The sequence below is a fragment of the Crassostrea angulata genome, chromosome 2, assembly GCF_025612915.1.
Source record: "Crassostrea angulata isolate pt1a10 chromosome 2, ASM2561291v2, whole genome shotgun sequence".
NCBI classification, from domain to species: domain Eukaryota; kingdom Metazoa; phylum Mollusca; class Bivalvia; order Ostreida; family Ostreidae; genus Magallana; species Magallana angulata.
In genome coordinates this window covers 74,263,428-74,282,221 of record NC_069112.1, presented here as the reverse complement: position 1 = coordinate 74,282,221, position 18,794 = coordinate 74,263,428, and the positions used below count along the sequence as shown (strand labels likewise).

The following is an 18,794-nucleotide window of genomic DNA, read 5'->3' as shown; positions in this document are numbered from 1 at the left end:
AGTTCTTATCCACTCGGCTATGGAGTAAGTTACATGTTACCACAAAACAATCTTTTAATGAAACGAACTATCGTTTCGATCAGAGGTCAGCCATTTTGTGACGATGTGTTATTCCACCTTTTGAATGAAACATTAACTGTTGTTATTTTCTTTTGGGTATGGTGTATGTTGTTCGGACTTGTAAATTGCTGATGTCCATTATCATTGGTCTTTTTGTTTTCTTTGGGTGACGTATTGAGCAGGGTCATGGTGACGTAAGAAAGATGGTCGATACAGATATATACACAAGAGGACAGCTCTCGTGAAGCGAATAATGACTGTATTATTAGAGAAAAATGGCACATCGCAAAGTAGGAAGAAAGCGTTAGAAAATCAATCCCAACACCCACCTGTATAGCTCAGAGAGAGAGAGAGAGAGAGATAGAGAGGGAGAGAGAGAAGAAACATATTGGAAACATCTAGTATACTAACTTAGTTATCACTTTCTTCCAATCTAATCTTATCAAGCACATTTAATAATATGATTACGTTCCGTAAGGTTTGAAATAAAGCAATAACAGAATAGCTCCTAATCCAGATGGATTATTTTTTTGTCTGTTTCATGCCCACGCTTTAATTAGTTTGTCGTGTCCTGCAGTGAATAAGAGCTCAGATGACAAGATACATCGCTGTTTTTGGCGCCGGGAAGATTGCGACGTTGTCGCATAGTGTGGGCGAGGCTTGAGATGCTGATATAAAAATCGTATCATTGCAAGGTCTTAAGGGGGAAAATTGTTCTATCTAATTCTCCACATAAATCTGTTTTATAGATCCCAGATAGAAACGACAAGAATTTTATAATGTGAAATAAGAAAACTATACTTTTTCCGGAAAATGTCAAAGACTGAATTAACATTTCTTTACTTATTTATATATCATTTGTTCAACGATTAAAAAACAAAACCAAAAGAACAAACACTCAAATTCATGATTCTGATTAAATTGAGGTCAAAATATTCGATTAATATGATTAAATAGATATATTCGTTTCAAGTGAAACGACCAAAAGGAAAGACCGATCCACAGGAAATGAGCTTTTCATTTACTCTTCAATAATTCAAAACTGAATTTAGATCTCTTTTCTAAGGTCAGAGGCTTAGCTTAACACGTGACCATCATAAGCATTTGTCTTTCGTGATAAACTGTAGTAAATGAAACATAAAAACTGGATTATTGAAAAACAACTGTGAAAAGACGTATATCGGTGACATTAGTGTTGGTATGTTTTTCAATGTGTAAACAATTCAAACAAAACAAATTGGAAAATTCCGTTGAATTGACGTTATGTTATTAACAATATTAAACAGTTCACTAAGTGGTTAGCACGTGTATATAAATGTACAAGCAGTTTAGTAGGTTTGTATTAGAAAGAAATCAATATTTGCGAGAAAATGTACCAGCTTAGATTGTATATGGATATATAAGCTAGTACACACCGTTTTATCGAAAACAAAATTTCTTCAATAATCTTATTCCAGTGATAAATTATGAATGTCTCAACTGATGGAGCAATGATGATAAAACAGGTTGTTCTTAATTAAGACCTGGTATATATATCGAATATAACCTATAAAAAATCATGGTTTTTCGATGCGTTAAACTGGAATGCCTATCACCGTGAATCGGGTTTTGTCCGGACGCCCCCGTTTTATCCGTTACCAGAGTAAGCTTATAGCTGTGTATCAGATTTTGCAGACAAATTAATCAATCCCAAATAGACTAATTAATGTATCTGTGTATTAAACATAGACGGAGAATCTCTAGGTACACCTACTTTCAATTTCCTACTTTCATTTCCACCTAAAGGAGGCATAAAATGGTAGACATATCCGTGGGAAGTTTTAGCCTAATTAAACTGTTTCTGATATAGAACCATTTTAACAAGACCTCGGACTTTCAGTAGGATGTAACAATCTATTTCTTGCGTCAAAACAAGTTAAAATGACGCTGGTTTCAAGCGAATTATACACCGGTTGCGTAGTCTTCGCTCAAAAGCCAGACGAATCCTGTAAATTTCAGAGATATGGCTGAGTGGCCTACAATGAAATAGACAGGCCTACGTCACATTGCTGTTTGACACAACCACCGAAAGTCCAAACTCTTGTTAAAATTGTTCTATCAAGCTTTGTTGCAGATGTCTCAAATCATTAACAAGCTGCCTTTTTAACATAGGGAACTCCTGGAGAGGGGGGGGGGGGGGGGGGCTTATAGCTTGTCAATAATTTGTTGATAAGTCAACCCCCCCCCCCCCTTTCAGTTTGCTTCTGACGCCACTGTTAAATGAGTCACTGGAGGAAATAACATTGTCTCGTTCTGACAAATCGCTGCTTTGTGAGCGAGATACCGTGGGATTATGTTGTAATTTTGCAAAAAAATTTTCTATGAATCTGTTGTCGTGCTTATGCATGGAAAATATATACAGATTCATTGTGCTCAATGCTAAATGGACAGGAAATAACACACACACACACACACTCTCTCTCTCTCTCTCTCTCTCTCTCCGAAGTTTTTTTTTTCTCTTTTGAAAAACCTGTCAGCTGATTTATGTAATCTTTAATAATCTTTATTATCGTTAGAACTATAATACTTATATAGTGTCATATACCACGAAAGGACCTTTTTCACAACTTTTGTTAAATTTGTTTAATAAATCAAACGCGAAACTAGTTAATCCTGACAAAAGCACATGATTAAAAATGATATCAGAGAATATTAACCTTAAGCTGTCAAAAATGCTGTCTTCTCCGAGGTCCGATTGTTTGAATTGTACGCCAACGCACAAATAAAGGGCGAAGGAGTGTTGACCATTTTGCCATATTTAAAGATCAATAAAGAAGATCTGAAAGGAACTGGACTTGATTTCATCAATATGTCAGTGAGAAAGACACAGTCAAAATCTATTGACCACTTGACAACAGATCTGTCGCCATAGTTACCACTAATTCGGTTTACGATCTTTGGGTTGTTGAATTTTTTTTCTCAGAAAATATTGGAGAAACGTGACGAGAGAATCGTCTGATGCTGATAAGGATTGTTTGTAAATGTGATAGGAGAGAGAGAGAGAGAGAGAGAGAGAGAGAGAGAGAGAGAGAGAGAGAGAGATGAGGTTATTTTTCTTTTAAAGTGTCCAAATTAGTGGTGGTTGTTTTTCAGGAAATGACACAAATCAAATTCAATTTGTGTCATTGTATTATAAATATATGATTGTTCATACCTGCGATTTGTTTAAATAAAAAGACATTTACTTATAATCAAACCCCGTATTTATGGGAAAATAATTGAAGACATGAAAAACAACGATAAAGTAAAATACCCCTTGAAAACAAGCGCGTTAAAAAAATAATTTAAGCTTCAATGATCATTAGAGTGACATCAAACGGTCTCTGGGGATATGTGTGTGATTTTTTTTAAATACAGATTTGTTTTACCCGATGCGGAAACAAGCGAGAGAGCGCCGTCTAGTGTTAAACCACAGGTAACCTAATGTATTTACAGCTACCTGTAAATAACCCGCTCACGAATTGTCACCAAATGATTGTTTTGATTTTCACCTTTTTTTACGATTTGAACCTCATCCGGTGAATGTTTCCAAATTTGCTTCTAATGACGATTCAATAAAATCCTACGCAAATTTTACAGGTGTATATTTTTAATCGTAGAAGCAGCTAAAGTCACTCCTTTCAACTCGTTTGTAAAAGTTTATAATAATTACATATTGTAAGCCCTGTATGTGTTGTCTCTGTTTGTTTGTTTGTTTGTCTGTTTTTTGCTTTTTTCTCCCTTTTTTACTAACACACTATTACTTATTAGGTTCGTTACTGACTGTTTACAGAAATTTGTGGGGTCGGTAAAGTCCATGGACGACGAGGCGGAGCCGAGCCTTCTATGGACTTTACCGACACCACAAATTTTTGTAAACAGTCAGTAACAAACCTAATAAGTGTTTTGTTTTGTCAAGGACCTACAGTTTGATATGTAAACAAACAAAAGATAATATATAACGATTAAATTCAACGATTAATTCTCTAATTTGTTACATTCTTCGTCAGTTGTTTGTGCAAACCTCGATGCTATTGTAGGATCATAATATTACGTCAGGGGCAAAGGGGGGTCACTCTAAATATTTTGGGGCTTAAAAATTAAAGGTATGGTTGAACGTTTGTGTAAAAAAACAGCTCAAATAACGTTACGTCCGCCATGTTGCCGTTTAAATTTTGACGCTTGCCCTGTAAAGAAATTTAAGCAAGAACTAATTTATATCTATTTCGACAACAAGGACGAAAGGGACGATAATAAAACCGGTGGCGGTATGGGGGGTGGGGGGTGGGGGGGGGAAGACGGCGAATACTAGTTTTTCTTTACAACAGTTTGTTCGAATAACAACCCGCATAGATCCCTTAGACACATCTTGTCAGTTAAGAGTTTATAAGATTCAAACACCGGAATTGTGTTATTCGATGTACTGGTGAATATTTTTGCATTTTTTTCAGGACATGGTATTTTAACAGGTTTTTTTTAAGCCGAATGCTACTCAGGGAAATTTAAACATTTTATTTTTTTCTATTCTGAACACTTCCGTACTAAGAATGTAAGAAGAAGCCGTTTGCTGCCATTAAATTGTTGTCGGTACCAGTACGATAGGATTTAAAGAAACGAAACATATAAAATATTATAACGTTAAGTTCTGGTAAAAACACGGGTTATATTAAAAAATATAAAAATGAATGAAAAAACAAACTTATCCAAAATAATAAAATTTTAAGAAAACGCGGAACACATGCATGTCACATTGAGGGGGAGAGTAGAAAAATATAATTTTAAGGTCCAGCAAACAAGTTATTTTTGTTGAATATTTAACTATTCTATCATCATATTGAGGTATTACAAATCAGACCACTAGATCGCAATCCTAGGGAAGATATTTCCCCACCTTTTATTTGTCTTTATTCGCAAGCAAGGCTTAGATAAACTGATACAAATATAACAAATTGCTATTAAGCTTTTTTTGATCAATCTTGCTACATGTAATCTTACACTTTGATACATTCACACATTTTCGTCATCCCAAACAACCCTCTCTCTCTCTCTCTCTCTCTCTCTCTCTCTCTCTCTCTCTCTCTCTCTCTCTCTCTCTCTCTCTCTCTCTCTCTCTCTCGTGGCTATTACTACAATGTTTAAAATGAGAATCAAAAAACTCACACACAACAAAACACAGATGCTACATGTATTTCTATAGGTGTGAAAAAATATAACATTAAAAAGCATAAAAAGTAATTTTTCTTTTTTTAATAACAAATAAATAGTTACAAAGGTAATATTGTAAATATCTATGAAAGAGTATCATACACCTGTATCATTTATCAGAAATTATTTATTCAATTTTGGCACATCATTTTTATTTGTTAAATACGTTAGAAAATATCTTTTTTTTCCGTAAAATTTTCTCCAAATTATTGTTTATTTCCTATCATCAAACACACTGTCCGCTTCTGAAAATAAATGGTGTTTAAATAAACTTTTTTGAAATAAATAAAATCTAAACTTACCCTTATTCAACGCCGGGGCACCCCAAGCTGCGCACACACAAGCAAATATAACGAATCCCTTCATTGGTTACGATTGTTTAATGAGTCGCGCTATTTTGTGTGTAGTCAAATCTCTTTTGTTCCTGTTGCTATTAATTTAAGAAATGTTCGTTAAATCTTGCAAGGTGCCCCTTTTAGTTGTTATTAGAGCAGCGCGGAATCGCTACGTTAGTTATAGTTGTGCGTATATGTCTCGATGAAGACTACAAATCGATAGATTGCTTTATCAGACGACTCCCCTACTTCACTGCTGTAGCTGACAGTTCATGCCTCCGTTATATCCTGTCGCGTCATCACCACTCTCCGGTTGCCATAACAACGGGTGGATTTCCTGATCGCTGATTTGCTAAGAACGTCCGCTGCTTGCTACATATATTAGGTGTTGGAATTTGTGAATGAACCGCAGAACCCATTCATGAAAATATCCTTTTATTGATTTATTGCCATCGCATTTCACAAGCTGTATTAAAGAAATAATTATGGAACTGGAATTGATTTTTTTCTGTTGGTTTTGTTTAACGCGATAGAGGGATACTGTATTGTTTTGTCTAAATTTATAACATCATGTTTTTAAGTTTTTAATGTATATCTGAAAATAAGCTGACCGTTGATGTTTCCATACAAAAAAATAAATAAATAAATAAAAAACAACACCACTGGTACCGAATTTTTCTGTTGTTGAAAACCCTAAAACCCTCAGTATTTTATGTAAACAATGCCATTCCTTAACTCATTTTGAAACAATTTTGTTTTCATGCATACTAGTATGTAATCTTTGAATACCGTGGATAATGTCTAGATCCCGTTTTGTGTAAACGTTCATATGAAGTTATGTTGTACATATTATCTAATGTGTGTGGTCACTTTGCATAGAAAAGGTGTTATATAAAAGAGCAAATCACACTTTACAAAAGCTGTGTTCTTGGACTGTTAGGAAATAAGCCGTACAATATTTCTCACAGAAACCCTTCTGGTTTGAGGTTTGTTTCTTTTTAATTTGACATTAAAAATCCGTTTCCGTTTATTATTTTGACTGCCCTTGGATTGGACAACTCGCATATTGAAGAAATAATTGAATTCAAAGATATTTCATCACTGGATTTACAAATAATTGGTTGCAAAAATAAGGGGAAAAATAGGGTTTTCGAATTTTGACCTTTGTGTCGACCCCAAAGAGGGAAACAACTCTTGCAAGGTGTGGATTGGACGATTGGGCGATATATTATAAATTAAATATTTTGATTTATTAAGTTGATGGTGTTATTTCAATTATAAAAAAAAAACACAGCCAAGGAACCGTTTGTCAGAAAGATTTGGACATAAGTTAATGACGATTGCATCGATTGAAATCTACACTTCTGCTTTAAAACGTGGAATAACCGATTATTTTGACTACGTTTCAATTCACTCTCTTCATAACTAGTATTTAGCATGTGGATAAAAATAGGTGTAAGATTTTCATGGATAAATATAAATTTGAAGTTTGCCTCATAGAATATTGGTGACCATTTTTTTTAATTTATAAAGTCCTAATTGTACTAGCTGACTAACTTAAGCTATAGTTGTACTTAGTAAAAAAAAAAGAATGTCAGCAATTTATAAGCATGACGCCAGAACAAAGATAAAATATCCTTTGTCACGTGTGATGCACGGATGTGAAATGGCCTTTATCAAAGATCAGAAAAATGATGCAATCCTTTATAAACGATAAAACCCGTGTTTTTGGTTTGTCTCTGATGATTCAACCTTGGGCGGCACATGTTTTAATTACTGTTTCATGTGAATATTTTTACAGTCAGGTTTGTATTTGTGCAACCCTCAAAGCGAATGCTCCAAGGAATTTAATATGATAGACCACTGGTTAAAGAATATTTTAAAAATATTATTGATAAATCTAGAATTTTTTTTATATATATTATTGATACATCTAAACGTCAGGATTTATTTCATGTTTTAATTTTCAAAGGTAAATATCTCACGAGTCAAGTGAGACATACTACAATTGTATACTAAAACAAAAATAGCTATTTATTTTCAAGGCAATGGTTTATCATTTGATATGAATATTAAGTAATTTTCGCGATGATTTAATTTTGAATGAATACGCAGAAATGTTATCCTGCATCATTTTCTATACGTTTAAATCGCAAAATATGACTAACGCAAATTAAAACTGTACCAGATATTCACCTTTTTCGCAAATTTTGTGACAGGCGAAAAAAACACACCGGATATACGGTATAAGATCTAGAAGCAAACCAAAGATACAAGGTTAAGCACTGGTCATATAAAGTAGCCAGTATATCGACGGAAAATAGTAAAGTAAAGTCTTTGTTGATACAATGTTGTGTTAGTTTTTGGTGAACATATCAAGAAACAAACTACAGATGTACCAGCAACATGATGTTCAGCAATTGTGATTTAGAGGGTAACCCTGTTATCGCAAGATTTGCGGAATAGAGTCGTTGCGGAATAAAGTTTGTTTAAGGAATTGGAGATGCGATAATTAAATATTTATAACGAACTAAACACTTGGAATTTTTATAAGAACCATTTTAGGGTCAAATCAGGGAACATCTACCGCTAATCAAAATTTATTTAAATATATGAAAAGTTAATATTTGTCAAAAGACAAACCAACAAATAAAATGTTCCGCACTGTTATTTATTATTCCAACTAATGCGGCCGAAAAAGCGTACTGGAATCGGGTACAATATTTCCATTGCAAAGAGGTCCGGTACAGCAATACGAACAAGTGAAGTATAGTGTAAAAATATAATTTGGGTCGTAGGAGGTACATTCCTGTCTGTCTGAAGTGGTGTACCACCATTCCCTTTTGCATTCCTCTTCGGCAACACATCTGGTAAGATACAAATATGTCGATATATTATGTAGATAATGGCATTATTTAAGGTCAGACGACATATTCCTCTAGCATCATTTTATTACCTCCTCGTAATAAAGAGTTCCGATGTAAAGAACCGATATTTTGACTACAATTAGTTTCAAAAATTATTATTGATTATGCCCCTTTCTGCGCTCTTCTACGATTGGAGATAAACTTGTAATTTCAAATAGATTCTATAAGAAAATTGTATATTCTAGTATCTCGCACGAATTCTTGGCAAGATAGCCTTACAATTTGCCAAAATAAAAAAACAAAAAAAACTTGTCAAAGTATTATTAAATCAATAAGAAACTCCTATAAAAAGTAATATAACATTGAAAATCGTGTCGTCTGACCTTAAATACCGAGATTTAATCAGATTTCCCTGTGATGAATAACAGCGATAAAACTGTTATTTTTTAAACCTATCTATGTTTTCCCTCAAAGTTGTCAGTTAGTCAATGTAGTGATAAATAATGAATTTTCGACACAATAAAACGTTTCGTCTTCATATGTGATAAATTACCAAATCGTTTGAAGAATAGTTTTCGGATTCCTTTATGTTTTATTTTAACATCTCGGTGTCTTTGCGTTTGATAGCTCTAGGCGCTACTACTAAATTTTTGGGTGTCTTGTGGATACATTGCATTAATGCAAAATGAGATACCATTATGGCGCAAGCGACGTTTGCACAATCATGCGAAATAATGAAAATAATTCAAAATGAGTTCGTATCTAATCAAACAATTGCAGAAATGGATACATGTTATATGTTTTACGGTGAGACTGTTTGGGCAGAAAGAAACTACACGTATCTCTCACCATCACGCACTACATTCCGTGGACCTGCCCCAACATAAACATCGCTAGGAGCCCGAGGTTATACATGTGTATATATTTATTCGAAAGTGTTCCGCCTTAGTCTGTTATACATGCATTAACCAACTTCCACTGAGCCAATCGCAGTAAGTAAATGGGTAAAAAAAAACAAGGTGTTTGTTTTATATACACATACATGTATTATCATTCCTTTTTTCTTGTGTTATTTTTCTTTTGTTACTTGTTACTCAGAGTTTTAATTTTTTTCCTCAGCGACAAAAAAGTATTTCTAATTTGTTTATTTTTGATTGCCATAAATGCATTGTAAACATGCCCCCCTTTTTTTTTAAAGTGTGTTATCTCCCATTTTCATTTTAAAGTTTGACATTATGCAATTTTCAAGTAGATATTTGCACTGTTTAATTAACAGGGTTTTCCAACGGAAAAATCCGGTTATTGAAATGGTAAAAATGGCGGGCGGGTGGCTGCCAAAAGGTTACCCTTATTGTAGGGATAACTACTCCTACAGTTTTCAAGATAGGAAGTTGGTTTTTTTGGCATATCAACTGTACATATATCGGAGTGTGCATATTGCTAGGATTTTGATTTCTGATGATTTATGAAAAAAATACCAGATTTTGAACTTAGTCATTTTTTGGCAAAATATTGCATATAGGGTACCCTCATCTCGAGCCTCTCTTTTTCAATTTCCAGTCTCTGCTTTTTGATTGAAAGCTTCTCCTCCTCAATTTCAATGAGGCGCCGAGATCCGTAGCTGTACTCATTAAATGTTTGAGCTTTCCGTTTTCCTTATAAACGGAAAATAAATCTTATCTCGATATAGAGTAATGCCAGAATATTTTTTTTTTTTTATCTTTTTAAAATCTTAATATAAACTAGAAATTTTTCACATATGTAAGGCAAAATAGAATTGTGTTTCTCTTTTGTGTTTTTCTTGTTTTCATACCTTTAGAAGTAGACGGTTCTGACAAAGAAGATTCTTCTGTGAAGTTAAAGGAAATTTTAAAGAAAACTAGCAAGAGGTACCTTGAGCTTGCAAACTTACAAATGATACACCCCGTTAAGAAAATATCATAATTCAAGTAAATTAAGAAATAAACATCATTGAGAAAAGTTCATTGATGATTTTTTCACATTGCTGTATATTACTTATATTAACATTTGAGAATGGCAAATCCATCAGAATCATTAACATAATGATGATCTTACATTTTCAATATTGCAACCATCATGTTTGTGCAATACATGCAATCATTGACATGATAACACAGACCGGGAACACAGGGAAAGACAGACGGACAAGGAGATTCCTATTTACCCCCCCCCCCCCCCCCCCCCAAATCTTTGTTTGCAAGGGGGATAATCATATTTGCAGTGTGTATAATTATATCAATCTGATTAAAATCAGATCTGCAATCCTCTCCAACTAATTCGATGTTGCCACACAAGAGATCTTTGTGTAGCGACATTGAATTTGTTGGAGCGGATCGCAGATCTGATTTTAATCAGATTGATAATTATATTTGCTTAAACTAACAATTATAAGCATTTTGATAAATTTTGCACTTTTCTTGATCAGAATGACCAATTTCAGTTAAATACCAGTATTTCAAAATGTTGAATTGTTTAAAGAATACTAAACATAGGATATATACTAACCTTCAGATTGAGAGACAACTGGCACATCACTATTAGTGTCTAGATTTTCAAGTTCTTCAGCTGGAACTAAAACAAATGTTGTTCTTTATTGATTTATTTAGTCATACTTTTAACCAGAAGCCTCTTGGTTACATTAATGATATTTTTTTTTATTTACAATGCAGAAAAAAGACAATAAACCCAACCTTTGCAGTTAATGAACATAGCCATGCAAAGCTCTTTGATGGATAAAACCTTGAATAATCTAAGTCTTGACAGAAGTAATAAGTTGTTTTTCTCCTTCATTATTAATCACTTACTCCTATGGTATAATAATGCAACTCCATATCTTAGAAGACTGATCATGTAGAACAGACAGACAAAGAGATGAACAGAGTGCTTCCAAAAAGACCCCCCCCCCCTTTCCTAAAACTTCATATGTGGGGGTATAACTACTGTAACTATTCATAGTGATAAACCAACATGATCAATGATAGTGAAGTATCATGGCAACTTATAATCTTACCCTCAGTGACAATAAATGGCTGTATCTCAAGGCAATTTGGTTTTTGGGACATCTGAAGGGAAGACCTGACTTCACTGGTGTCCACCCCATCCTCAATTCCAGATATGGCTGACTGAGGAATCAACTGCAATATCTAAAATTTTCATGGAGTTGAAAGTACATATTTCCTTACTATAGTCTGACAATTTACAATTCATTCCATAAAGAAAAAGGAGTTAAAAATAAAGCATCTTGTCAGAAGCATTTGAAAAAAAAATCATTTTCATTTCATCTTCATTTTCTTGTAAAGCAAATGATTCATAATTAATAATAATTTTATAAACAATATCATTTAGATTTAAATTGGATTGATGTTGGAGACAAAACAAGGGAGAAATAAAACAGCATGCAAACATAACAGTTGTATTAGTTGATACTAGAACTTGGAGACCTACCTTAAAACACTACTTGAAAACATATGCAGTAGTGATGGGATTTGAACCCATTATCTCCTAAGACAGTTATATACATTTAGGGTACATAAAAGGACAGACAAGGACTTACACAGAACAACATATGTTCACGAGAGATTGTCAGTGAAGCATCAATACTGGTTAGTTCATACTTACCCACAATGATCTGTCTTCTCGGACATTTACAAATTTCAAGCATTCATTCACTAAATGACAGAACCTTAGCATGTAGCTAAATATTAATTTTATATCATATTGTCAATTATACCCCCAAAACAATACCATTTGGGCTTTTGTAATTGCTAAATCAATTGACCAGTACACACAAATTGACACAATAACAGCTTGTCTATCACCATGGATATCTTCAACTTGAAGATTATCATTTCATTGTTACGGACCTACCTTAATTTCCTTGTAAGGATCACATGTAACAAATTAACATATGAATACAACAGTATGAAATACTTCTTGAAGGTTTGGATTGCCTTTTAACACTGTAAAGATTGAAATAGAATAATGGCATGTTCAACAAACTTTCTCCTCCCAAGGCTTCAACATGGGGAGCTGTGAAGGCCCTCCTCCAGTTTGCGTCAAGTTTTTCCTCCGTTGAGCTTCCTTCTTCTTGACGGCAGACTGCATGTCTTGCCACTTTTTTTTTACTTCCATTACCCCTCTTGTGCACTGCAGACTTACGGCGTTTACTCTACATATGTGCACAATTGCATATGAAAAGAGCACAAACACTCAGTGTACTTGTACAGGTATTTAGATTAGAAGGTGTTAAAGTATCATGGTAATAAGTATCAATTGAAATTTCTAAACTCGAAAAAATTAACAATAATCAGAGAGTAATGATAGCCATCAATCTCTACCTGCTTTTATTCTGACCAATACTTGTGAAGAGGAACATTTCTAACTGAATACTGAAGAGCTACTTTCCCCAATTCACAACACAAATGCATGTAAATAGTCTACCAATTTTTAGCCACTTACAATAGGCTTCCAAATTAGAAATATTTACAGCTGATCTAAACATATGAACTTCATGATTTCATAATTATAATGTAATATGTGTGTGACCACTGTCATTTTCTTTCTATGAAACCTATAATTATTCAGAAATACAATGTGTTCTGTATATGTGTTTATTGTCAGCTGATATTCTGAATTGTGATTACAATAACTGTTAAATTCAAGAATCCGCAATGCACAAATCCATAAAACACTCAATGATAAATAATTATTAATGAAAAATCCATAAATGATGGACTAACACATTACTACATAAACAGTAAAATGGTATTTTTGATCTAGATAGTGATTATCTTCATGATCTCCGATTATAAAATCGACCTACTTCTCTGTCACCGACTCCCATGTCATTGTCTTCATGTTGTTAGTCAGACACGGTGAGAACTTGCCATACAAAACCTTGTAGCTAGTTCCCACCGCGTCCACTAATACTTCCACCTCCACATCGCTAAAATTTGCCTTTCTCTGCTTCTTCGCGTCCATCTTTCTTTAGTTTTAAACCGGCAGACGATAAACAAAAAAATTCGCGCACTTCTATGAAGTGAAACTAATTATTGCGCATGCGTACGAATAAATCGTACACCTAAGAATTCGTAACCTACGTCTACGTCTAAGAGTAGCTTAGTAAATACCATTTTACGTATTCGTAACTTCAATCTTACGTCATTCGTAACTTCTACGTCTACGTCTACGTCTACGAACTTTAGTAAATATGGGTACAGATGTGGAACTTTCATTTTCTCGCAGAATATTGCATATATGGTAACCTTATTATACGGATAACTCCTCCTACAGTTTTCAAGATAGGAAGTTGTCCTTTAGCAGATCAATTGTACATATATCAGCGGTGTGCAAATTGCTAGGATTTTTATATCTGATATTTCTGAAAAAAAAACCTAGCTGTGGAACTTCGTCATTTCTCGCCGAAAATTGCATATAGGGTACCCCTATTATGTACCCTTATTGTACGGATAGCTCCTCCTACAGTTTTCAAGATAAGAAGTTGTTCTTTTGCAGATTAATTTAACCTATATCAGAAGTATGCATTTTGCTAGGATTTTGATTTTTACTAATTTTTAAAAAAATCACCGGCTATTGAACTTAGTTATTATATGGCAAATATACTGCATATAGAGTACCTTTATTCTCTGGATAGGTAGTATTCATCATTTCAGGGATCACATATGAATTATGGATACTGTTCACACAAAAGAAAACCCAGTATGATGTCACATTGACAGCTTTTCTCTCGGTTTTTTTTCTTTATTTATTAAACAATGACATGGTTACATGTATTATTCCCTTAACCACGCTAAAAACAAAGCCAAATTCGGTATTTCTAGAAGAAGTGCGTCGGATAAATTATGATTAAAATATATATCAACTACATTGTACATGTGCAAAATTGGATAAAACTAGTTAAGAAAATTTCACTCGAATGATTCCTTATTGCTTAATTTTTTTATCGCAATTCCCATAAATTATTACAATGCATTGTTGGTACCGTACTGGACATGTTGACCCAGTCAAAAATTTCTTGTATACAAAATTTGACACTGTCAATTGTTTTGTACTAAATTATCTGAGTACATTGTACTTATTGCTCCTGACTATCAACATAGCTTTATAATACATACTTTCGGTCTACCGTCCGACTGCCATCTTTATTGTTGACGAGAACGTTCATGCAAAATTGCTTTCCTGCCTCACACGTCATAGGCGTGTAAATTATTTCACAAAGATAGAGTGGCATCCCATTACATACATTGCAAGAATCTGAAAATTAAAAAAAACAAAACAAGATTAACAGTAATGATAGCGTTTATAAAAAATATGGTGACAATTTTATCATGATAACAATTTAAATTTTTTTCACAATGTAACATCATCAAGTCAATTGTAAATAGAGTCATTAACGATACATCAATGGTTTTCATGCAAAAACAAGAAGTTATGTTTACTTTTTGCTACTAGCGTCGTTGTAGTGGACGTGGTCGTAGTTGTAGTGGGCGTGGTCGTTGTTGTAATGGGCGTGGTCATTGTAGGCGTTGTCGTTGTTGTGGTGGGTGTTGTCGTTGTAGGCGTTGTTGTAGTGGGTGTTGTAGTTGTGGGCGTGGTCGTTGTTGTAATGGGCGTGGTCATTGTAGGCGTTGTCGTTGTTGTGGTGGGTGTGGTAGTTGTTGTAGTGGGTGTGGTAGTTGTGGGCATGGATGTTGTTGTAGTGGGCGTGGGCGTTGTTGTAGTGGGCGTGGGCGTTGTTGTTGTGGGCGTGGTCGTCGTTGTAGTGGGCGTGGTCGTTGTTGTAGTGGGCGTGGTCGTTGTTGTTGTAGGCATTGTTGTAAATACTCCTATGTACCAATCAAGACAAATATTATTGAATTATAAGGTTTGAGATGATATGGGTTAAATCTACACTTAATGCAGGTGTCACTACAGTTTTAAATTTTAATATATATTCTTACCAAAATTGCACAACTTTAAATACAGATTAAAAATTCAAAACGAACTTCTGGAAAAAATCCTCTTGAGATCTTTTTAAACAACGCTTCATTAACAATTTTCTAGCAAAATACACACGTGCATCTAGCAAGGCGTGAGACTTTGTTTACCTCGAGGTTACACATGTGCTTGAAAACAACACGCATCAAAAATTCAAATGACCTCGCATTATTACAAAAATGGGATAGTAAGTCCTCTTACACATTGTTTTTCATCTCATAAAAAATTCAGCTCCTGTTGCATGCGGAACCGCCCCGAATTCAAAGGAAAATTCGGGAATCATTTTGGCTCAGCCATGTTTTGACGTGAACCTTCAGTGAAATACTGTTATGACACCTTAAAGGCAAAGGTTTACCCTACATACAATAGGCCACGGATAGCTAGCTACTAAAGTCACAGGTTTTAAATCCACGTGTTGTATCTTGCTATACTACCAAAACGCAGACAAAAACTATCGCCATACCTGTTGCTGCACATGGATGATCATTACAGGGTACAGATGACGTCGACTCCGCTGTACAACAATGGAAACACGTGTCAGTGGCACGCTTTTTTCGACCAATAATGTGTCCAATCTGTAGAGGGGCGTGTGTAGTGCGTCCGTCAATGTTTTTTATAGTATTGCAAATCTGTAGAAGAGCATTATTACATTCATGTCAATGAATGGTGTGGATTAAGATCTGAATGCACATGTCTCTTTTCATGTAGGTATCGAAATGCACAGTTCTCGGAAAATGCAGATTTTGGAATATGCATGTATAGTAATAACCCCTCTGTGTCTGTGCATGACTCGGAACGTACAAGCTTTGCTTTGATTCCATTTCGGAATGTGTATATTCTATGTGCATGTTTCGCAATGTGGGTGTTTGGTATGTGGGGGTTAAGATTATACAGTAAAAATCTAACCTGCTCTGAAATACAGCCAGAACTGTACTCTACGATTCCATGTCCATGAAAACTCTCCGAAGTAAAGCACACCTAGAAGTTAAAGAATATAGAATCATTAATGTTGTTTCAACGATACGCATTTTTTTTTTTGGGGGGGGGGGGGGGTAAATTTCAGTCATAGGAATGGAGGAGTCGATTGGGGGACGTGCGCACGAAGTCTAAAACATTTTTTAAATTGGATATTGGATAAGGCAATGGATTTCTGTGTGAAGGGCATCTCCTTCAAAGCTAATAATTGGTTATAATACCGTTCAACTTTGAATGAATGAATCAAAAATTGTGTGAGACAGTTTAGGTAAGCATGTTATGTCAAGCAGTGTAAATAAAACAGAAATATAAACTGCTTTGGCTTTGGAAAAAACAATTAAAAGAAATCAAACTTCATTATCTTTGCATTGCATTTTTAACCGTAAGTGACAATTGACCGGAATTGTTCACCTCTCCATGGGGACAGACGGTCTTGTTGTGCGCACAGGAAGTGAAATCTTTCTCATGGCGGCAGACATAGCAAGTTTCCTCTCCAAGGCAATCTGTTAAAATGGTCAAAACTTACAATAAATGTCTGGCGCGATTTGTCATTTGTTGATTCAATATTCCTTTTTGTTTTGTTTTACCTTTACATAATGCACTTTGATTTTAAGATTGAATAGAAGTTATCGGTTGGTGGTTCGATCACTGATTGCATCCAACATATTATGTCGTAATAACATGCACAGACTAAAGCTGAAGCTGTTTTGGCAACAGAGGTGACAATAAGATTGATCGAATGAAATCAAAATTTGTATTTTTTCACAGTAGATGTTGACACTACAATAATCATAGCATGTGTAATGGCAGGCACCAAAATTTGAATTGAATATCACTAAAACTTTATACAGGCGTTCGATGACGTCAAAGTATGAGTGAGATGATATTGATGGTTTTTCGAAAAATACTAATAAGTTTACAATTCTGAAGTAGGTATACAGTCACCAGCCAACATGTTAATCTGGTTACATCTGAAAATATAGAACAGCTGTATTTGATTTGAATCCAACAATCTTAATAATTTATCAATTTAAAAGCAAACTGATTTCACTGAAAATAATATAACACAATACAACATTGAAGTGTTTTAGGAATAAGTTAATTTTGGATCACGGTGGTCCTGTCATTAAGCACAGCCAGCTAAATATGTTTGATACTTTACATTGCGGAAACGACTTAATATACATGTATCTTAGGATCATGCTTAAAACGGGATAATAAGTAACGAAATGAGTAGAAGGTGAAATGCCAAGTGTACGGTAAAGAGACTTGTTTTCTGGCATACAGGGAAGTTATTAAGGGGATAAGACATTACCACTGAAACAATACAACATTATTTCATAGTACTTCTTTTTTTCTTTAACATCTGCAATGAATGCTTTTTTAATGGTATAGCATAGTGTAAACAAAATATTGGAGACAAAAAATCAAATATTTTTTTGATATTTGAAATAAAAAAAAAACAAAAAACTATTTGAAATGTTTTAAATAAAGTTAATTTGAAATGGTGCTTAATTGCAACGACATTTTTGATAGGCATTAACAGGTCAATGTCTTATGTAGTACCTTTATCTTTATAGGTGGAAAGACTGACCTAGTTATCTTAATTTAACCCAATAACATCATAACAATAGTTGGAATATAACGGAATATTTTTAATTGTCTGGTTTTCTCAGTTGAATTTTTACGCACCCCTAGGTAAACTTAGTCCGTACACATTCCAGGAATTATGAAACTAGACAATGTGCATTTCTTAAATGACTATTCTAATAGATCACTGTACCTTGCTGGACAAATCGTCTGAGAAGCATGTCGAATTGGTCTTATCAACATTAAATATTTACATTGTCCAGTGTCTTTGCCTGTGTTACACTCCGTATCGATTTTGTACTATTTAACCCATAACTTCAAACGACGCCAAATTGAGGCACCAGTGGGGTTTGCTTATTTTTATTTAAATATCAAAATGTTTATGAATAAAATAAAATAAGGAATCATTCTTTGAGTATTATGAGGTGATAATTTCGGTCGGGGCGTGATCAAATCTATCATAAAGCCCTTGGGGCTTTATGGGACTTGATCACGTCCAGACCAAAATTATCACCTCAAAATACTCAAAGAATGATTCCTTATTCCTTTAATGTGACATAGATAAAATATTGAATCAGAGGTATGTGTATGACCTTATATGAGGTGCTATACTAGAGTAATATCAAATTAACTTGAATGATTTACTAATAGGAATATCTTAATGTTAAAAAACTTTAGAAGCTCTAAACTGTACTGTAGTTTCATTAATATTCATTGAGTACCAGTT

General features: G+C 34.2%; 3 protein-coding genes across 3 annotated transcripts in view; all 3 read right to left on the bottom strand.

The window, feature by feature from the left end:
• LOC128173456 (uncharacterized) overlaps positions 1 to 5,889 on the bottom strand; it is a 29,680-nt gene extending 23,791 nt beyond the window's left edge. Inside the window, exon 1 of the mRNA XM_052839146.1 lies at positions 5,586 to 5,889. Within this exon, the coding sequence (XP_052695106.1) occupies positions 5,586 to 5,649 (64 nt within the window). The 5' untranslated portion in view covers positions 5,650 to 5,889. The remainder of the gene's footprint in view (positions 1 to 5,585) is intronic.
• Positions 5,890 to 8,280: 2,391 nt separating this feature from the next.
• Positions 8,281 to 18,358, bottom strand: LOC128174944 (mucin-2-like). Its single transcript, XM_052840367.1, has 8 exons — positions 18,261 to 18,358; positions 17,398 to 17,448; positions 16,889 to 16,980; positions 16,409 to 16,480; positions 15,966 to 16,131; positions 14,965 to 15,351; positions 14,641 to 14,779; positions 8,281 to 8,485 (listed from the first exon to the last, which is right to left on the bottom strand). Exons 1-8 carry the CDS (start codon positions 18,286 to 18,288, stop codon positions 8,302 to 8,304), a joined length of 1,119 nt encoding a protein of 372 aa, XP_052696327.1. The 5' UTR covers positions 18,289 to 18,358; the 3' UTR covers positions 8,281 to 8,301.
• Positions 10,015 to 13,722, bottom strand: LOC128174946 (uncharacterized). Its single transcript, XM_052840369.1, is given in 7 exon segments — positions 10,015 to 10,140; positions 10,299 to 10,334; positions 11,012 to 11,059; positions 11,061 to 11,077; positions 11,517 to 11,649; positions 12,506 to 12,674; positions 13,329 to 13,722. Coding segments are annotated over 7 exon segments (687 nt in total). The 5' UTR covers positions 13,487 to 13,722.
• Positions 18,359 to 18,794: the final 436 nt, after the last annotated feature.